The sequence below is a fragment of the Falco naumanni genome, chromosome Z (genome assembly GCF_017639655.2).
Source record: "Falco naumanni isolate bFalNau1 chromosome Z, bFalNau1.pat, whole genome shotgun sequence".
In the NCBI taxonomy this organism is placed as follows: domain Eukaryota; kingdom Metazoa; phylum Chordata; class Aves; order Falconiformes; family Falconidae; genus Falco; species Falco naumanni.
In genome coordinates this window covers 59,161,587-59,184,317 of record NC_054080.1, presented here as the reverse complement: position 1 = coordinate 59,184,317, position 22,731 = coordinate 59,161,587, and the positions used below count along the sequence as shown (strand labels likewise).

General features: G+C 37.4%; 1 protein-coding gene across 9 annotated transcripts in view; it reads left to right on the top strand.

Moving 5' to 3' along the window:
* Positions 1 to 21,022, top strand: part of ANKRD31 (ankyrin repeat domain 31) — a 75,589-nt gene extending 54,567 nt beyond the window's left edge. For 7 of the 9 annotated variants that reach the window (XM_040579060.1, XM_040579059.1, XM_040579058.1 and 4 more), the window contains 4 exons: positions 2,318 to 2,458; positions 3,023 to 3,119; positions 9,441 to 9,638; positions 19,487 to 21,022. In XM_040579060.1, coding sequence (XP_040434994.1) covers positions 2,318 to 2,458; positions 3,023 to 3,119; positions 9,441 to 9,638; positions 19,487 to 19,638 — 588 coding nt within the window. In that variant the 3' untranslated portion in view covers positions 19,639 to 21,022. Of the gene's footprint in view, positions 1 to 2,317; positions 2,459 to 3,022; positions 3,120 to 9,440; positions 9,639 to 19,486 lie in introns of those variants that run through there. The other 2 variants (XR_005825507.1, XM_040579065.1) reach the window with 2 other exon arrangements.
* Positions 21,023 to 22,731: the final 1,709 nt, after the last annotated feature.

Here is a 22,731-nt window from a genome sequence, read left to right as displayed (position 1 = left end):
ATGTGAACAGAAACAAGTGAGGTGTGGAAGAAAAAATAGGAAACCCCTTCAATTGATAGATCTACTTGAATTGGGAAGGGTTGAGCCAGGGGAAGATGTTTTAGAATTCAAACTGAAGGTAATTGTTGAGATAGAATAATGTTAATGTTAGCATATAATAAAACCACCCACTAAAATGGTGAAACAACAGTTCTTATGGTTTAATCTGCATCTTCAGCACTTAATATTGAAAATTCTTGTTCATTGGTTACAGATACACTTTCATGAGTTTTGAGGGAAAATGCTATACAATATATCTTCTGTTGGCCCTTAATTTTAACACCCAAAACACTGCATATGTAAAATTTGTGTTTAACTGCATTCTCAGTTTGTTAACATTTCTAATTGCTAGAACCAGTGTGGAATTGTTGGTTGCTCTACATTGTGTAATACCTGACTTTCATATTGGAAGGAGCAAGAATGTTGAGGTTTTTACAACTTAATGTGATTCTTAGAAGCAACTATCAAAGTCCCTCAAATAAAGAAATATGACATCAAGGATTTCATAGTGCTGTGGTAGAGATGAATATATGCAAAACTACTTGCTTACATGCCAGCTGGTTCTATAGTTTACAGTCTGGTATAAGCATATTTGCACCAAAAAAAAAAAATAATCCAAAACAAGCTCCTTTTTTTCATACAAAAGTGTCCCTGTGCCTCCAAATACAGAGCGGATTTGCAAGGCAGCTGCTGGGGAAGTGGCTTAGTATTGAGCAAGCGATGGAATTACTGACTGAATTCCCAGCTTCTAGATAGTTAAATTCCAGGGCAACATAATTATGAATTAATTAATGACTAAAGCATGAAAAGTTCTTTTCAACCAATTCACCAGGTACATTTAACGTAGATAAGGCTCCTTTTTCTGTACCTATGTGTCCTTGGGAGTACTTTTCTGCTGAGAGTGGCTATTTCCTGTGGCTTTGTGTTTCGTAACATAAGGCAGCATGAGTAAGTCACGAGCCTCTGCATTGGGCCATGTCATAAGTGTATATACACATGCTTCTTTTCTTTAAAGGACATGTAATATTCCTCTGAACCTGAAGAATTCATTATGCTTTCTGTCATTTCTCAAGACTGGTATCTGTGATACTAGTTTGATGCCTGTGCATCTTAAGGAACACTGTATTGGAATGTTGACATTTGGAGTGTAAAGAAGTCAGGGATTTTTACTAGAATGAAAATGACACTAATTTAAGTTTTGGAAGACAGTGCTATAGATACTGAAGTTTAGAAGCCAGTGTCTGTTGTGTTGCAAAAAGGAGATGATCAGTAGTTTCCTTCTTTATCATTATAGAAACGTATTTGCTAACAACATACAACTTAAGGTGAGCTTTGGGCAGGCAGAATGCACGTGTTGAACACTGTAGACCTGAGCTATGAAGCTGTGAACTGGATTGAGTGTTCATCAAAATATACAAATATTTTTTGTATATTTAATCATCTTGACTCAGATTCCGATAGATACTCCAAGCCGGTGGGTATCGTAGGAGGCAGTTCAATATTTGCTGGTGGATCATTCTCTTATTCTGATTGTTTAACCTCCTGCATGCTAAGCAACCTTACTAAGTTCCAACATAGTATATCAACAGCTAATTTTTGCATTATTTAGCTTGTTAGCCTAACAAGACCAGTATAACAAAACCATAGTTTACTGAATTATAAACAACAGTAAGCTGTGCTTTTGGAGGTGCATATATGTTTGCAGAACTGGGCTGTATTAGCATTATCAAACAGGCAGTAACAGTAAGTTCTTTTATACTTAATTTTGCATAAGATAAGGCTGTCAGGTTCTTCCTTAAGCATGCAAGTGATGTCCCTTAACACCAGTGAAGTTTTTATGCAAATATATTCCATCTTTGAATTATTGCTGGAATTCCACTGTGACATGCACTTGTTCCACACGTAGAAGGCAGATTGCATTTGAGTAACAGTTTCTTGTTGCGCAGACTTGCCTCCTGTGAGTTCCTGAGTTCAGTGTTGCTAATTAATTTATTCACAGCCTTGGCATGTGTAAGAAGAACTAAGATGCAAATACAGCTCAAAACACACATAGGGAGATTTGTCCTCTGACAGTGGGGTCTGTGTGGTCAAAACATCATTTTTTATGCCACAGTTTGTGATAGTGGCATTAAATTCTTTAACTTTTTTCAGAGAAAACCAGAATTGGCTGCAACTTTTCAGCTATATTGCTCTTCAGCATTTTTTCATGTTTTAAGGATGCTAATTCACATTTGTTAATTTATGAGTTGAAAATTATTTCTTAATATTTCTTTTTTAGGAATTTAGCCTTAAAGCCACGCTCTTAAACAATGGCAAGATCAGAACCAGTGAGAGAAAAATACTACAGAATCCAGTTCAGTGGGTTAAAGACCTGCTAGGAAGTGATATTTCTGTGACACGAAAGTATGTGTGGAATAAGGTAGGCCTGATTTTACTCCCCAAAATAGCAATAATAAATGGCAATTAAAAATTTCACTTATCTGGCTCTCCTTACTATTCTTAAAGCAAAAGAGGGTACAAGCCTATATTTTGAAAAGTCTTCTTGTTCTGAATGAATAAGCATCAAAGAAAGAGCTACATAGCTGTAGTTGTACAGTGATGAACTAGTCATGAGTGTTGAGAGAATGTGGAATGCCCACTCAGTAACCTATCAGTGCTTTGAAAGAGTAAAGATGATTAAGAGACTGACAGAAAGAGCTGGAAGGTAGTTAGAATAAAAAGGAGAAAGCTTACTGAAATGTCAGGGTGTCAGGGACAAATGTTGCAAAAATACTGGCAGAGTTTAGAGGGCTTTGCAGATGGGTTGTATTAGGCTTTTTTTCATTTAGAATTCAAATTAGCGGAATTCCTGCCTGAGTCTTGACAGACACAGATTAGACTGTTAAGTGCATAAACTTAGTTTTGTAAGAAAAGTGAAATTTTTACCTAGCAGAAAAAACACTACTTAAAATGACCAGTTACATATTTAGATTTGTTTTTACAGGTTACATACCTAGGGACACAGTTGTCAAAATTTCTTGTTGAAGAAGTACCAGTTTCTAGCGATTTGGAATTACCATCACAAGAAAGAGAGCGTTTGGGTATGTACCACTTAAAATCTAATACTCAACGTGACAGGAAGCAGCAGAAAGTTATTGCTAAAGAGCTTAAATTCCAAAATTTCTCTATTGCTTTCTCATTTTTTTTCTGAGCTACATGCTTATCACAGATCTTAGGCTTGAAATATAAATAGTGCCAGAACTTAGACTCTATAAAGAAGTTTCTTTTCTTCCATGAATTGGTTGTGTGAAGAGAGCAATTACTAATGACTTGGTTGCTATGTAAAAAATATTTATCTAGCATTTTACATTAAAAATATTCAATATATAGTGGAGGTTTTAATAAGCTAATTTAATGTTTTTTTGTTTTGTTGGAAACTCAGATAAGCCCAAGCAGCAGTAATAACTAGGGGGATATTCTACTGTCTAAAAATAAGCAATCATAAGAAACAGAGTGCATTGATATTGTTACTGAAAATCATAACCAAGAAAACTCTTCAAACCAAATGATAGTTTAGAAAGCCGATGTTGGTTTATTGCAGCGCTGAGTGCATGAGGGATCTTTCCTCCTAACATGCACACCAAGTTACTCGAGAGTACACATTATACACAGTACAGTACAGTACAGTACTTGCATATTCATAGTACGTTACATATTCATTTTCATTCAGCAAAGGATTGGTTACAAGTTTCTCACTTCTAATGCAAATTAGTACACATCCTCAGATAGCAGTACTGAAGTTTTTTACTAACTAGGTACACATGCTCCCCAAGCAGGGTTTTGCCTTCTTGCAGAGAGAGTGGGTGGGTGGGTGGGTGGGTGGGTGGGGACTTGGGGGTGCTATTTGAGTTGGAGGTCACCATCTACCATTACCACAGTTACCTTTGTCCTGCTTTAAACTAATGTTCTGTGGGTTGCAACACCTTATCAGCTTGTCTTCTCTTGCCACCAGAACTTTCTCACTTGGAAGCTTCTTTCTGCATAATTTAGATAACGGTGTTCTTTTCCCCATCTGTTCTTTGTTTCCCAAGGCTGACTCACTTGATTAGAAGTCCTTTCATTCATCAACTTTGACAACTTGAGAGGGTGGGTCAGCTTGACCTAAACCTTGTGCGCATGCTTGTTTAACATATAGTTAATCACTAAATCAGAGTTCGATAATTTGGGAATTTAGGCAGCTATTCTCCCCTTTGGGACTTATTTTTTTATATATCCATGTATCAAATAAGTCCCACCGTCTCTGAATTTCTCTCAATTGCAGCAGTACAACACTTCACCATACATTGTAAAATAACATAAGAGCATACAAATATAACAATCATGAGTACCATATTACAATTAACTTCTTAATCCATGGGTGTAAGTCAGGAGGGCAGGATGTTAGCCAATTCTAAACTTTTGAAATCCATAAGAGGTGTAATCTTTTTAAATCTTATGCAAGATTTTAGTATGTATCCAAATCTCTTGTAAGTTGCTAGTTCTCCCACTTTGATTCACATACACACAACAATTAGTATTAATAATAATACAAACCCAGCCTTGAGGTGCCAACGTTGTATCTAATGCCATTCAAGCTATTTCTGACATTTCTTCATGCAAAGCCTTTATGGCATCTGCAGTGTCACTGGCTATTTCTTCCATTACTGCAGATATATTTATCATTGCATTTTCTAATTCAGCAACCCCTGACCAAGGAATAACCCACCTAGCAAAAGAATGGAATCCAGTGGGTCTTTCTGTAAGGGGTTTTTTGACTCCACGTGTATCTCTGCAGGTAAGTTCTTAACCAGAGATTATTATCCTATTTCTCAACTCTAGTCATATTGGGAAAAATCACATCCCTTGTACAAGTACCTGACCTTCTTGATGGTAAAGCTTGTCAAGCTACACTGCCACGTATCCAGTGCTACTTGGTCCCCAATGGAACATTATGGTACTTACTCATAGTTGATTCTGACGGGTTCATCAGTTGCATTGACCAATCACAATGTGGGTAGTGCCCCACAAATACCTGGGTTCCATAAATGGGTACATACCCAACAATTAATTTTATTGCCTATCTGTATGGTTTTCTGGATCATTATGAAGTTTTGAGTCTGTGGGTTTCTCCTGATCCCACTGAATTTGAGAATTTGTCATACCACATAACAGGCAAAATCTTATACATCTATAAAACATATTTGAACAAGTATGTACAAAGAAATCATATTAACAAACTCAAACCTCCCTGTATACAATCCATTTCTATATAGGGTCTTATTTCAGTCCAAGAACAATTCATTAAAATCTCTCTGAGTTTTTGTTTCAGAGGAGCTGCTGCTTCTGATTTCCACTTTTCTTCAGGACTCCTTTTAATCCTGGTGTAATGGATCCAAGAATCAATTCCTTTAAGTTTTACTGCAGTATTAGTTATCACTAGTACTAAATATGGTCCTTTCCATGGCTCCTTCAAAGGCTTATCCTTCCAAGTTCAAAGATACACTTGATCTCCAGGGTTGGAAAGGGTGCACCAGCACATCCAGTGATACAGGTGCTCTCTGTTGAATATACATGTACAATGATGGAAGAGTCTTTCCCAAAGACAATATATATTCAATTAACACCCAATCACCAGAAATATGCATTTGGTCTTCCTTTCCTGTTAAATTTACAGCACAAGGTCTTCCATGTAATACTTCAAGTGGGCTCACCTTTTCTTCACTTTTGGGGTGATTCTGATTCTCATTAAAGCAAAAGGTAAAACGTCTATCGATATTTAAATTAGTTTCTTGACACAGTTTAGCCAATTGTTTCTTTAAAGATCTATTAATCCTTTCTACTTCCCCACTAGACTGGGGTCTCCAAGGTGTATGTAAATCCCATTTTATTCCTCTCTAGCTCGGTTGGTTTGGCACAGGATCACATGCACTGATCTTTCCTCAGAGGGATTCTATTCCTTATACTTCCTCCTATTCTTTGTCCTCTTCCACACCCTTGTTCTCACAGGAAACCTATTCCCTGAGATGAGGTTTGGGCTTGGGTAAATGCAGCTGCCAGAGCTGCAGCATTTTGTTACTTTTTCTTTACTTTCTCATTCTGTTTCTCTCTTGTGTTTGGTTGTTTTAGTTTGGTTTTTTTTTTTTTTCAATTCCTCTCTGTTACTATAAACCATATAAGCAATTTCTATCAACTGAAATATTGACGTTCCAGACATGCCATCTGCTTTTTGCAACTTTCTTCTTGTATCTGGAGCTGACTACCCCACAAACAAAGTAGTAAAAGTCATTTATCCTCTCATTCTGTTCCTGAGCTTTCTCCAACACCATTCTTTTTCCTTGGGCAAAAATCTCACCCTATTATCAACAACACTATGCTGAAACCATCAGTTGCACATCCTCTTCTTCATTCTTCACTTTCAGATACCTTTTCACAGTACTGCAAGCAGAACAACACTGACAATTTCTTTTTATCTTCCATCATCATCATCTATACTACTTTAGAAAATATCATCAATTTCTATTTCTTTCTTCTTTCGTGATCATTTCTCAAGACAAAAAAACCCAAATCCACATATGGGACTTCATTTTCCTTCTAATCTACAAAACACTAAATCAGAGTTCAATAGTTCAGAAGTTTAGGCAACAACATGACAAAATGACATTGAACAATTTTTTCAGAACTGCCTGGCAGACTTGAGAACTTCAACCTAATTTTGATAAGTAATGTGTTCCCAGGAAAACACAAGTCCCCTTGACAGCCAGTTGCACTTGGAGTCCGAAAAGCTTTTGTGATTGGTTCTGTTAATTTGATGAGACAACTGCCCCTCGTGTGAACTGAAATACAGGCTTAGTCTGTTCTTAACATAGTGAAAGTAAATTAAAAGGTAGTAATTGAAAATAACTACTTTGATATTCAGACTACCATGTTCTACTGGTATTTGCTTCAGGCTAAGAGCATCCAGATCACAAGTTTACATTGCCCTGCTTCAGTAACTTAAGTTTATACCAAGTGTAAGTGACTTAAAAATTGATTTAATCTGACTTTTTAATAGACTTTTGACTATTTCACTAGGTCTTGTGAATTATTCCTCTCACAGAAAAATTATGATAAACATTGTACATTCTAAAGAGAGAAATCCATTTATTCAAAAATACTCTTGAAAAACCCAAATCAGTCTGAATATCAGTAAATGTTTTTTTTCCCCCTGTTTTTCACAAATAGCCCAGGGTAATCTGGGAAAGAGTATTTAAGGAAGTCTTTTGTCACATGTAATTGGAAGATCACAGTAATGCCTGACTGTTAGCCCTAGGTGAGAAATTGAGTGAGGGAAAGCCAAAGTGTCCTCAGTCTTGGTTTTATTTCAAGTACTATATGGCCAGATATATGGTAGGAAAATAAATAGTGCCTTAAATTGTTCCATAAGAGAGTTAATCTGCACAGTTGTATTGTGAGAACAGTAGTGGGCACTGGGCAGTTCCCAAACGGTTTCCAGGCCCTCTTCAGGAGTTAGCTTGTTCCAATGGCTGTTCCCAGTGGGCACATTGCTTGCAGCTTGCCTGCTCAAAAGCACAGGAAAGTTTGCTTTTGTGTGTGTGATGGATGAGACCCTGTGTGGATGAGAGCTATTCTGTGCTGCTTGCCTGGGGACATTCCTAGGCACTCTTTTATCTTTCTAATATACTTACACGTGTGTATTTTACAGTAGAAGTTAATCCTGCATTTGCTTACTGTATTAATGAATTTAATTTTTTTCTATGCATCCCAGAGCATCATTAAAAAAGACAACTGGGTCCTGATAATCTGAGCATTTTTGGAGGAGAATGGTGTTTTATTAAATACCCCTTGCCCACATGCCGTCCAGCTTCTCATATCTTAGTTCAGTGTTTATTGAGCTACTGTATGAAGAGGATGGGGAGGTGGGAAGAAAATGATACAGGTAGTGGCTGTATCTAGCCATCTTTTAACAGAAAGAAGCAGCTACCACTGAACTTTTATAGAGCCCAATTTGGGAAGCATGTCCTAAGAACCTCTACCAAATCAAAGTCCCTAGGCAAAACAGGTGAAGGAATTGCTGTTCTGTGGCTGACTGCATAAGAAATTTCCCAGCTTTTCAGCTTGGTTGAGATTAAGATATTTCAAGATTTGTATAGTAGCAGATTTTTAGGTACCTGAGGAATGTTAATGCAAAAAACTTGAAGAGTCCATAAAGTAAAGCAGTCCCAGACCAATGCAGGTATTTAACAGAAGCTTTAATTAAAAAAGAAAAAGAAGATTTTGGAATTAGTCATCTAAATCCTAACTAATTTTCAGTTCATGTCCCTTCATGTCTTATTTGAGTCTGAGCCTTTAGTCTCTTCCAGGATCATGTTAGCAGAAAGCAGAAATTACTGTATTCAAGTCTGAATGAGAACTGAACATTAAGAAAATAAACAGTACTTTTAGGCTATCCGTATATAGGAAAGCATAAGAAACAGTGATTATATGGCTTGGAATTTATTCCTCTGTGCTTTCTGATACATGTAATGATGATGTAATATTTGCTAAAAATGACCAAGAATAACAAGGACTCAGAAGCAGATGTCATCTGAAGAGCAGATGTAGGTGTCAGATACTTCATATTGAAATTCCAGCAAAGTGGCCTTAAAATAAAGCATATCCAGTTGTTACAGTAAGCCTGGTATGTACATTCATTTTGCAGACTGTTATTTCAGGAGGTGGTCTTTGGAAAACAGCATGACTAGTGCAGTTCTTGTGCTCTGGCAATTCCTTACTGCCTTTAATAACCATTAGCCACCTCTAAAGATTAGAACAACTCTTGCTTATCTTTAGTTCATGAAAGATCCCAAAGCTGTGTGGAATAAAAGAGTGTTTTTGATGGAATCCAGATGATTTCTTCATGGCTGGACCATGGGAGCTGTTTCAGAAGGCTTATGTTAGCATTACTTCAAGTATCTAGCATAAAATGGGTGGCTGAGCTCAATAAGGTTGGATGAAAGGCAATGATAATCGTTTTGCTGTGATTGTATGTGTTACTGTATGTCTGTGTTTCCCTTGAGATAAGCAGTGAAACACACATATATTTAGAAGGCTACTTTTAAAGTTAAATTTGCGTGGCATCTAATATGATTTTGACAAGGAAGACATATATTTTTGATAAAAGGGAGTGTCTCAATCATCTTACAGCAGCTACGGCTGGGCAAGTAAAGGAGCAAAGTCTGGCTTTATAAGTGTTAGGTGGTGTAAGGCTAATTGAAAATTTCAGCGTTTACCTTCAACAAAAATAAAAAACCTAACTGCTTTATGCATAAAATCATTAAAGCACCAGTGTTAAATGATACTGTTTTTCTTAGAAAAAAGTTGTCTTGATCTTTCTATACTCTCAGGAAATAATTTTACCACAAGGGACCCCAGCAACCATAACCAGCACCATCAGAGTCCTGGTCCTGTCTCCATTGCGCAGCATCTTGGGAGCTTTGATCTGAGCCACATACAGCCAAAAACTCCATCCTTGCCACAAACAGAAGTTGTGAAAACATTGCCATGTGCTGAAAGAGGAGCAGATGTTACCAAGGGATTTAAGAGTAAGATTTTTTTGAACTGCCTAAAAACCTAATGATTGGTGCAAGGGCTATACAAGAGATACAAAAGGGAAAAAAAGGTAGGTGGTATGGAATTGACTTGTGTGTGAGAGGGAAAGAGTCCTGGGGGAAAGTGGTGACTCTGCTGATGGGTTGGATTGGTCTAAATGACCCAATAATGGAAGTTTTTCAGAGCTCATTATGTTCAGCTGTCCTGTATCCAAATTAGAAACATTTTGTTATTTTGATACAGTTAACAAAATAACTCCATATAATGTTAAGTACTAGGTTAAGTATCTCCACAAAACAACAGCATAGACAAATGGCTTCTGGATTTAGCTGGAGAAATACGATACAAAAGCATTACTGAATAATCTCATGTAATCTAATTTAAAAGGAAAAGCAGAAATGTTCCTGAAGATGCTCTGATCTCTGTGGAGCTGACTGAGCCTGTAACTTTGTGTTTTCAATATTACATTTTTATGTTGATTGCACATTAGACTTTATGCATAATATTCATACAATAGTATTGATACTAGTTCTGCTTAACAAGATAATGGTCTTGTAGCATGTATGGTCCTTGCCACTCTATTTGAGTGCTCAATCCTGTGTAGGAACTGTTACAGCAAGAGTGTTTGTAGCAAAGGTAACCACTAACAGAGAGTGGGGGTTATGCAAAATTAAAGATTCATAGTAGAATAGAAATTAATAAATTGGAAATTTACAGAAATGTTCCGTATTTACATTTTTGCTTATACCTACTACAATTACTCTGCTAACTGAAGGAAGAAACTACTTAACATGCAGTATAACTTTTAGAAAGATTTAAGCACCAGACCAGTTTCCACATCTAGCTTATAGAACCCAAATCATTTGCATTCAGTTCTGTGCAGAAGCTTTTTGGTTTTCATAGTCTGACCAAAAGTATTTTTGAAAGCAAACTGTGAAAAGCAAGTTCCTAGTTAAGAATGAAATTCCTTTAAAAACAAGTGTCTCAGCATGAGTATTTAATTGGGTCTCTTAAATGGAGCTTTAGAAGTGCCCTGAGAAGCCCCATAGCCCATAAATGGATTTGGTCTATTTGTTGGCCCTCTATTTGCCCTCTGCGTTTCCAAAGAACCAGTCAGATACATGATGCCACTGCTGCTTTACTTCATGGTAAATAAATTCTTAATGTAAAGTTCATCTGTATAAGTTGGCTTTTAACTAGTTTACTTTCTGGGCTTCACTAGTCCTAGAAAATGATGGAAGGGTAGTTAATTCAGTTTTCTTGCTAGTCAGTCTTATCATGTCTTGTGCACGAGTCCAAAGTTGCAATGCTGAAACTGCTGACTTGGCAGGAGAATATTTAAACCCAAATTAATTGCTCCAGTAGAACCAAACAAAGCTATTAAGTATTTCAGTACCTCATAGGGAGGTGTAAAATTGAGCAACTAGTAAACGTCACATGTATGTATTTGCAGGAAGCTTCCATTAGACTTTAAATTGTAGACTCCTCCAAAGAGGGGTCACTGTGTATCTTTGAACCAGTTGAAGGTATTACTTTGGTATTAGTCCAAACAACAAATCTAGCCTATTGTAGTGTATTTTTCCTGCAATATGTTTAAAGCTCCATGTAGTTGTAATGCAAAGAAATTATCTTCAAAGTTTGCAATACGTTTGCAATATATTTTGTGCTGCATAGTACTCCAGTTCAGAGCCCCAGATTCTGCTTAGGCTCAGATGATTTGTGTCAGAAACCTTTTCAGTGGAAAACTCTACTATTCTTATCTTCATGTTTTTAGAGGAAAGCTGGAAAAGGTGATGAATATAATTTAGTAATTGAAAAATCAAGATGTAAACTGAGAACCCCAAGTTTATATTTTTGGTGTTGTTTGTTTTTAACAAAATGGCATGACTTAAAGGTGCTTGATTCTGGGTATTTGAATTTTTTGGATTGTGTATTTTTTAAGTAGTGACTCATCATCACCATCAATAATGATGATAATAATATGGAAGAGGAGAAGCACTTGGAAGTGTTTAAAAAAAAAAAGCAAACAAACCACAAAAAAATCCAACTCCAAAACCAAAATCCTAGCATCTAATACATGTGTTTTCCTATTTACCTATAGCAGAATATTCACCAACTATACAATGTTCCCATTATATGACTGTAGATGACAGGGAGATGAACTGTGTATTCTTTGTATTTTGTACTTTGGAAGCAGAGTGAGATTGTAGACAAAACATCTATCCTAATGTTTTTCCATTTCAGAGAGATGTCAAGGTGCAGATATTAAACTGTTTTCTCCTCTTTAAGGCTTGCAGACAAAATATTAGAAAGTATTTACCAATACTTTACAATTCTAGGCATTTGCTTTAGGTACATACTTTACAAAGAAGCACATAGTTCTTGTAGAAGAATTTACAAAGGTGTATTTTCCAGTAACTTTGCATACCATGACTGAAATGGAGGCTTCTTCCATCTGCACGCTCTTCCTTTCCAAAATTCTCAACCTGCTCTTATTTGTCAGTAAGACAGAAGATAGAATGTTGCATGACTGACTCAGAGCTGAACTATGTGGCCAGAAAGACCCCCAAACCCTCACTTTTTATGAGGCAAAAAAGGGGGGGTAGAAAGAAAAAGAAAGAAAAAAAAAAGAGAAAAAAAAAAAAGGAAAAAGCAGTGGCTTTCAAGGGCTACCTGCCATGGAAGCTGATTCTAAGAATTTAATGTCTGCATTTCTTACCTGTCCATCAGGTTTTTCTGAAACTGGCAAATCACTTCAAAAGTAACTAGGGGATGGTGTGATTGCACAGAACCATAGACTAACGTAGGTTAGGTGGGGCCTCTGGAGGTCTTTAGTCCAACCCCCTGTTTGAAGTAGGACTAGTTTCCAAGTTAGATAGGTGGCTCACTGCCTTGTCCAGTTGAATTATGAATATCGTTGAGGATGGACAATCCACAACATGTCTGTACAGCATATTTGGGTGCTTAACCATGCTCGTGGTGAATTTTTTCCCCATGTATCTAGTGTAAATCTTGCTTGTTAAAACTTGCAACCATTGACTTTTTGTTGCATACAGAAACCTTGTTTCCTTAACAAGCCTGGCTAAAAGTAACTAAACTGATTTCTTGTCAAGAGTTTTAAATACTGCCTTTCTGGCTTTTTTACTTTGCAAAACAAGTCATAAAAGATATCTGTTGATAACTGACCCATCCTCTTAATTCATCAGCCACACTGTAACATTTTCATCTGCTTGGGTGGTCCCATGGAGACTGAGAGAAGACTAAGACAAACAGAACTGTTGTAGATAATTTTCCTAGAACACATCTATCTTTTCTTATCGTACTTATGAAAGCAGTAAACGAAAGGCAATGTGATAAACAGCAAGCTTGAAGAGGCAGCACTTTCAGCTACTGCTTTGCCTGAAACAGAGAAGACAGACCTTTGTGACACCACAGTCTGGTAATGTCAAATGAAAGCATTTGGGAGAGTAGCTGATGATCTTACCTGGCGAGCACTGAGATTATATCACTCTTAAATCTTATTTTTTTCCAGGAGTGACTTTTAACAAAGTTGGGACAAAGCTTCTAAACAAAACAATTCAATCTTAAATCATCACATAATAATAGCCTAGGAGAAGGCTCTAGAAGTTGTCCTGAGGCTGTACATAAAGCCCACTGAATGAATCACAGCTCCTGTAGATTTTGCCAGTGCATGAAAAACATGAGCTATTGCTTCTTCCGTCAAATAGCTGTTCTGACCTGAGCTGAAACTTGGTTTATACTTTGTCTTCTGCTTCCTCCAGTCTGCATCTCAGTGTGCTGTAAACTGCAATAATTGTGAAGTGCTCTGTTTTTAATTACCCAGCGTTGCCCCTGGGACTGCTTCTTATCCACTATCTTGACATGTTAAATTCAGGTTTTCCAAAATGGTTAGAAATACTTTTAGAGAGCCAAGTATTTTCCTTCCAAATGGGTATAAAAGTGAATGATTATATAGTTAAGTATACAATAATTACTCAAAAGAATAAGTTTTAAAAGAAAGAAACATATGGTAGGAACCTACTCCCTGCTAGTCATACCAAGAAGTAGTCTCCTGTGAATAGTTTTAAATCAATCTTAGAGCCTTTTAATAAAGGCTACTAGTGTATGCATTCGTTGTTGTTGAACTCGAACTCGGTAATTTGATATTTAGAGTGATTGACTCAATTGAGAAATTGAAAGGCCATCTGGACAGCTGTATAAAAATACTTGTGTGAGGAAAATGGAATCAGCCACTATGTTTTGTTTTAAATGTACTTATATTTTATTTCTTTATAAATTCAGTCTTGAACATAGATTGTTTTATGGTAGGCTGTATACATTTGGCAGTTGGTATTTGCATATATTTCAATCGTACTTCTCTCACCTTTTGAGGAAAAAAACATGTTACAGTTATACTAAAGAAGATAAGAGCCGCTGAGATTGAAGTTGTTCTCATTTCCCTGGTAGGTTATTGTAACATTGATGGATTTATATAATAGATTGGAGGTTTTGAGTTCCCCATATTGCTAAATAAAACACTTAACAATATCTTAATACACCAATCCAAGAACCCCAAAGAATAATAAATCAGAATGTATCCTGTCGTATGAAGTATTTGTTACTAACAGGCCTACACCCAATATATCTAGGAGAGGAGAAAAAACAGTTACTGTAAGATTATGATGTAGGCAAAAGTTTTAATGGGGAATAATATGTTGTTATTTATATCACTTATCTAGGCAATGCTTGCAGGAAAGCTATAAAGTATTATTAATATCGTATATTTTTAAGATGTTTAGAAACAGAAAGATTTGCTATTAATTGTATATCTCAAAAAAGTGTAACATCTTCAGGTCTGTGTTGTAAGAACGATACTTTCAGCCCCGTTAAATGTAAAATAAAGAATTCCAGCATAAATCTTGAAACTGATGCTTTAGAATAAAAAATATGAATTCTTGGTCTTTAATCATACCTGCAAGTCCTTTTTCCATGGAGATTGTAACAGAGTGTAGCAAGGAAGGCCACTGTGAATAAATGCTTTCAAGGAAGAATGAGTCAAGATACCTACTTCCCCACCCCCAGCTTTCTGACATTGTTTTTGCCAGTCTCACTGGAGAACAAAAAGAAAGAATGAACTTCCGAGGAATACTAATCTTTATTGAGTGGAGGAAGAAATATTAGTTTCTCAAATCTAACATTTTCTCTAGAAGCAACAGAATAGAATAATGAATTGTGAAAGAATTAAGTTCCACATTATTGCTATACAAAATCTAGTTATACACAAATGATGAACTGAACCGATGGATGATCCATGGTGTCTGATACGTGAAGGAAAGAACTATAGGCTAAGGTACTGTCAGGTGTTCTAAGTGCTTCTGGCACTATTATAGCTGTGCTATGAAGTATCTGGTCATTGTAGTCCATTAGGTAGCTTCCAAACTGAAACGATTTATTTATTTCATAAGATGTTATAAATAACCTTCGATTTTTTTCAAGGGGTCATAACTACCAATGCAAAAAATGCAACATGCATAATTTAGGATCACTTGATGTATTGATTCTTGGGGGAAAAGTACTTTCAAAATGAAGATGGGGGTGGGAACAGAGAATCACAAAGCAATCAGCCAAAATCCCTGCTGGCCTGTATCTTTTAGGGGATGGACACCTTAACTTCAGTTGTCTGACTGGCATGGTATGTCTGATGGTTAGCAAAAGATCACTCCTTCCTGACTGATTTGTAAAGGCAGAGATCTTAGACTTCAGCATTCACAGGAGGAAAATACAATTAAGATCTAGATCATGTGAAGTGAGTTAAGAACTGGGGAGACCTGGAGAAAAGCAAAGGCATTTTGAGGGGGAAAAAAAATTAAAATAAATTACCAGGAAAGCATTTTTATTTTGTAAGAGAAAGATCTAGTCTTACAATGATAATCTGTCCACAGATAACACTTTTTCCAAGATACCAGGTCTTGATCAGCTGAAATAAAAGTTGTTTTCAAAATTACCTCTGTCATGGGCAGAGCTAATGTGCCTCAGTTCAGTTAGGAGCTTTTAAAGCATCAGAATATCAAAAAACATTGTTTATGTGAGGCACTGGGTGTCATTTCCAAGGCCTTACTTGGTCTGAATGGACACTACCTACTGGGATTCCTGGATTGTGACTGGTCTTCTCTGCTTCTAGGTTCTTGAGAGAAGTGTGGATAAGGTCCAAGAAACTTGAAAGCTCTCAAGACATACTTTTATTTTAAATACTCTCTTGTGGCACTCTAGATCAAATGCTGTCACCTTTAAGTGTTGTTTTTAGACTTTTCTTTGCTTACACATCTGTAGTTCATGGCTAGATGACCTGCACTAAGCCAGGTCCGTTTGAGTGAGAAGAATAAAATCTGTGACTGTGCCACAGATTCTGCAGATCAGATGTGTTAATAATCATTATGTGTTTTACAGAAGTATTGAAACTGTATTTACTGATACCTGTAAGTTGACTCAAATGCATTGCTCAGACTGCAAGAGCATTTTATATTCTTTTTACAGATAATTTACACAAGTAATATAAAATGCTTAACCATATCTCTGGGTAGTCCCAGCACTTTTCTTGTTTGGGAAAAATAAGGAGAATATTGGTGGGATAGGCATTTTTCAGAACTGATCTTTCAGGGGCTGTTTTAATGATCAGAAAGTGGTGACTCTGCACAGAAGTTGCAATCTTTGGTGACTAACCTTTATACAACTGGAGATTCTGGTCTGACATTTTAATAGTTGCACCATTAAGGGGAATCCTCCTTAAACACAGTTTTCAGGTTCTTAGCAGCCAGAGACAAGGTCTTGTAAAGCTGTAATAAAATGGAAACACAGGTTGAAACACATTTAGAATGGTTTCAAAACTGTAAGGCTAAAGTAGGTGCCAACAGAGACAGAAAAGCTATTGGCAAGCAGGATGGGAAAAGTACCAAGAGATGACGTGTTTTCCCCAGATTTAGGGGGAAAATGTTATTTGATACTGATATTGATACTGATTGATACTTTGTCTTGTAATTCATGAAGATGGCAGAAAATCGAGAGCTCCTAACAGGACAGCAAGGGCTGGAAAGCAGAAAAAGATGCTGCTTGTGTGTCTCACCTTATTAAGCTTTCTTCTGTACCAGAGGCACTAAGATGAGTTTTGGATAGCTGTATGGGAGCCTTTCTGCCCAGCTTACAGCCCATAAGCTGTCAGTCTTTTGGAAGGGCATGACAGTTAACAGACAGCAAAAGGGAGAAAGGAAACATCAAAGTGAGTATTGAAAGATTAAAAATAATAGTAAGCAAAGGGTGATAGAAAAGGGAAAAAGAATTGAGAAAGAAAAATGGAAATGGGAAGGACATTAGTTGGCTGTGTCAGAATATGGGGGAAGAAACACAAGGACTAAATGTTCAAATACTGATCCATCCCTACTGGGGGAAAAATGATTGTGGATGTAGAAACTTCAATATCAAACACTGATGTCAAAACTGAGGAAGACAGCCGTGGGATGTATAAATTACTGTGCTTTTGCTAACTGTTGACTGTTACCTAAAGTTACTGAAAAGCAAAGATTAGAGAGAATAGAGATTTTAAATAGTCACTCAGGTAAAGTTGTATTTATGGTCGAATGCTAGTATTTCATCTACAAAATCTTAATCCAAGAGGTAAAACATTAATTTGACTCAAAGCAAACAACAAAGAAAACTGTCAACTGCTGAAAAAAGTTATTTCAATAGATTTATTTGGTCATGTCTTTATTGCACTTTCAAATTTGAGTTGAGAATTTTTAGTAAATAAGTTAGAATATTGCAGTGAGGATGCTGAGAGGAGCATTTACAAAGAAAGGAAGGTCTTTTCTCCAATTATGATCTCTCAAAATGGGATGTTAAATGAACTTCAGGCTTTGTCAAGAAATTTTTCTGTATTTGCATACAAAATATGGAATTTCAGAATGAAAAAGTTTTTTTCAACAAATCAAAACAGGTTGAAGTCATGCCTGTGATGTCACTGTAGATGCAGTATTAATTACAATATTTCAGCTCAATTTCTGCCAGTTTATTTTATTAAAAAAATTACCATACTGACATTTAAGATAATTTTTACTTGAAAATGTCCTTAAAACTATTTCGTGACTTCCCATACAAGCATTCCTGTTTAAGCCTTTTGAAACATCACTTCTAGGTAAGTCTGTAAGCTGACTTTTGGCGTGACTGACTACTGCTTTGTAGTCGTGTGAGGAGCATTGTGATGTAGTTTCTTTGGTGGGACTGTATTCAGCCTGCCCATCTCTGCTGTACTCCAAGACACTTAAATATACTCTAAACATCAGATCATGCTTTTTGTTCCATTATGCACCGTGTTATGGCACAAGCATACTGAAGATGCACTGACGGTGTAAGACACCGAATGCAGTTGTGTTCTCATTGGTCAGTTTTGCTGCGGGTGTGATGGGTGTGGAGCAACATACACCCTTACGCACAAGACTCTGTATTTGCATTTATGAACAAGACCTGTTGCTTCTAATAGCAATTTAACACTTCACTGCTTTGGGTGGTGAGCTCCTGGAAATCAGGAAATGGCAGGGAAACCCTCACTGAAACATGGAATTAAAAGGTGTAATACCCACAAGATACACTGATTGTTTTAGCATTGGGACCTACCGATGTTGTCAGTTCAGTGAATATGTTTTGCATTTTGGGATCAGTGTAGGTGACACAACTGAAAAACTGTGGTAACGGAGAAAGGGAAATTCTTGGGGTGGCATGTGGTAGCCCAGAAGTGCAAGCTAAATGACTAACTGGTGTCACCTCAAACATGTTTCCTCTGCATTTTGACAAGTATTTATCGTGACTGATCTAATCATCCTGAAATGCCTATCCTGTTTTGCTTCTTGAGACATTTGAACAGTATCTGAATGCTGGTTTTTTGTTGGTGGCTTGTCTGTTGTTTTTTTTTGTTTATGTTTTAAACAGAGGCCATCCCTACTTCCATGACAGCCCTCCCTCTCTTGATAACACCTGTAACCGGTGACAGTTCTGCCCTCACTGGCAGTTTCTGTGTTGGGCTGGCTGTGGCAGCTCAGCAGCTCTGGTATTTTGTGCAAGGGAGCTGAAGGGAGAAAGTGCAGACAAAAGTTGAACAGAAGTGAGGAACTCTGAAAACTACAGTTCCAAGTGTTTTTGGAGTCTGTACGATTATGGAGAAAATTACTTGTAACATTTCTTACTGCTGGATCTTGACAGTGTTACTTTGTTATTGATTTTAACAGTGAAAACTGAAATTTCAGCTTATCTTGCACTGAGGTACAGAAGTGCCTTAAGTTTATGCACTGCAATAATTGCTTCAGTCCAGCAGAAAATTAAATACTGCAAATGCCTATTGTTCAGTCTTGGAATTTCTTGTAGACAGGTGTATGCCTCCCTTTTTATATAGTCCTTTCAGGACTGTAGGAAGGGCATTCCCTGTTGAGAGGGATTCCTTAATTTTGGGAAGTACACTAAACTTACACCTTTGTGGATGTAATACGTGAAATTCAAACAATGCTTTACAACGGCATTTTCCTGCGGTATAGTTGGAAATGGTTGGGACAGTTGATTTCTCACCCTGAGTATTACAAAGTGCCGTACCACCCTTGTCTCCCTGAAGTCTGACTGCAAATGAGAGATACCAATAAGATGGCTGAGGTGTTGTGCTACAGGATTCCTAGGACACATTACAGATTCCTAGGGATTGCTAACACTTAATTGGTTCTAATGAGCTGTGAACAGCACTGTACATAATAGTGTCAGTGATTGCTTTCCATCACCCTGACACACACTCTGTAATCATTTTCAACAGGCTCTTCTGTCCAGTTCAACTCAGTGGAAGGTCTGTCACATGTTCTTCAGTTCCGTGAGATAGTAATGGTACGTAAAGAGGAGTTTCTACCATGCTCTGTAATGGAAAAGCACTGGAATTTCTACAAAGGATGTGAAGATTTTGGATTCTAAAGACTTCCTGAGTGCTACCATATTTTTCTTTATAATCGTTTAAAAGTAAACATGTGAGCTTCTAGAACCAAGGGCTTTGTTACTGTCATTTTGATAAGTCATTTGCCCAGCACTTGAAATGGACTGAAAGACTGAGCAGATGAGGAACAGGGGAGTACTTCGTAGCAGGTGAAGTTAACTGTCAATATTGAATTTTGTGCTGTAAGATTAAGAAATGGGGAAGTAGATGAGGGCTGTTACACATTGGTGCTCATTGTGAATTATATTCTAGGTTAATAACATTGTATGAAATTCCACTGATTTCCATGGCTGCCTATGCTTGATGGGGCTGCACAGAACGAGGTGGGTATCAACACTGATAGTCACTTCCCACCCCTAACCTGGAACTGCTCTGCCTGAGCATGTGCTGTCAGAAAGGCTGCACGTTTGTGTAGTAAAATAAGCTGTTAGGTGAAAAATCAAGATGGGCAGCTTTGAAAATCACCAGCAGCTTTGCTTTATGTGCTGTGGATATATACAAACATTTGAGAAGGGGGCAGCTGCTGGGAGAGGTTAAAAGAGGGAATTTTGTCATTGGGAGTGCTCGGGGGAAATTTCATTCATGTTCCAGCCAAGTCTTTCTGATGGGCAGAAAATGTGCTGGCATATGGCAGGAAATACAGTTAGCCTGTCGGCAGAACACAAATTTTTCCATCTAACAACATCTTAGATATTCACCCCGATCTCTGGACAATTTCTGTTTGTTTTAATATTACAATGTGTGAATCTGCCTCGGTAGCATATTTAGAACACATCTGACTGTCGCTCAGTCATATCTGTATTCAAATGGCATTCTCACTCTTTCATTTTCTGGATTAGAAGAAGAGATGAAATAATAGCATGTGCTACTCCTGACTGCAGCGAGTGGGATGAGAAATACATCCTGTTGATACGTAACGGCCTCAGCTAGCTGTTTGGAGTGCAAAGAGCTGTTCTGCGGAGATCTGATTAGTGTCTTAAATGGAAGTTGTTCTGTGGAGGAGAGTGGGGTCTGATGTGCAGAGAGCTAATGCTGTGCCCCAGTATGCATGAGCGATCACAGCCTGATGGGCTGTACAGATAAAGAAATACAACTACCTGGAAATCAAAAAAGTTAAAAGCTACTGAGCGACAGGTATTTTGTAAAGGTTGCTTTCCCACACAGGAAGACAGCAGCGTGGTCTCACAAGCTGCAGCAGCAGAACAAACCTGAAGGCCTGTTTGTTTAAAGGAAATGTTCATTCAAATACTACACTTTGACAAGTGAAAGCCTTTTGGTTGTTAAAATGACTACTGAGTTACTTACATGTTTGACATTTTTTTCTTTGTTACAAGATGTCTAATAAAGTTAATGTATAAAAACTGGGAAGATTTGACAGTGCTTCTAGTCCATTTTGTTAATATGATTACATGGCCTAAGGCAATCCTAAGAAACAGTGACAAAAATCTGATTGATTCAAGCTGGGCAAAGAGGTAAAAGTGCCAAGCGTTACTTGAAAACCACTGTCTCTTACTGACGGTATATGTAAAAGTAAACTACCACATTTTTTTTTTCAATGTTTATATTGTATAGAAGAATCTTGAGAAAGGTGTTAGCTTGACAACGTATGTTTTAGTATGACTAACAAATGGAGGATTCTGCTTCCCAAACCTTAGAAATGAAATTTCCCTGTTCTTCCTACTGGAATCTTTGTCTTAAAGATCCATAAAGAGATGGCAAAAAGCTATACTATATACAGTATATATATAGCTACATACAAAGCAGGTTGTTCTGCTTTCTCTGTTTAAATTTATGCTCTCGAATTGTACTTTTGCATGAAAACATAAGCCATTATCACAGCTATCAGGGATCCTAATTGCAGCACAGTAATAAACCTTCTGCTCACAAGCTGCAAACAGCAACAGTTGGCCCTCCCAACCCCTCCTGCTTCTTTTGTGGTGCAGTTCTTCTATTTAGTAAACCCCTTCTCAACTCCTAGGCTGTGAGTTGGAACATATTTTGTGTGGTGCAGGCTAAAGTAAAAAGGACATAAAATGCAAAGAATACAAACCCCCTGGCATTCTGCCTGCTGTTAATATTCAGATGGGGTATCAGAGGAGAAAGAGATAATGCAGAGAACAAAAGCCACGAATTTAGATTAATATTTCCACAGACGTATTTATTTATTTATTGGTGAGGTGGAGTTAAAAAAAATCAGTGGGAAGATTAATACCAGTGAGGAAGAATGTGAGGCACAAAAAAAAGAGTGAGTGTGAGCAGAAAGATAAGCAGCTGGGAGACAGACAAGACAACACAAAGATCCATAGATTTTAATGCCAGCAGGGACCAACATGATAAGCTGACCTTCTGAATGACACAGGCCAGAGGTTATGCAAAGGTGTAAGAAAGGGAGACAGGGGAAAGAGAGAAAAAAAAGAAAGGCAAAGATGCGGATAGAGCTAAATTCACTCTAGGCAGAGGATCAGCACAAAACATTGCACTTTCTTGCCATACAAAGCTGAGCTATAACTAGCAAGAGCAGTTAAAGCAAGAGAAACATGGGAACGAAGGCCAGCTTTGGGAAGGTGTTTAAAGTACTGTAAGGCACAAACACATCTTGGATTTTTGGTGGTGGAAGTGTGGCTAAGGGGGGTGGGGTGGGGGTGTGGCAGAAGTGGTACCAGAGTGATGTTGCTATAGGAATTTGGATAAATTCTTGGAGCTGTTGCAGTTGACAACTGTTTTGTAATTATGACAGAGAGGGAAAAACAAGCCTTAATGTTAATTGGAGAAAAACACCCTGTTTAAATTATCAAGAGAATGAACAGCTGTGTACACGAGATTCAGGCCCTTTTTCTGGTCACCAGTGGTAAAGTAACCAGTCAGGTGGGAAATGATACAGATGAACTAGAATGCTAATTATTCAGGTTTTGGCCATATCAAGAAAAGCAGCTTAAACATGACACAGGAACGGAGTAAAACCTTTTGAAGATGCCACAGGATTCGAATAACTTTTTCATATCTAAATGGTGTTTTGCATATTTTTTGTTGTTTTTTGTGTGTCGCGGGGGTAGGTGGGTGCTAGAGCTCAGCTT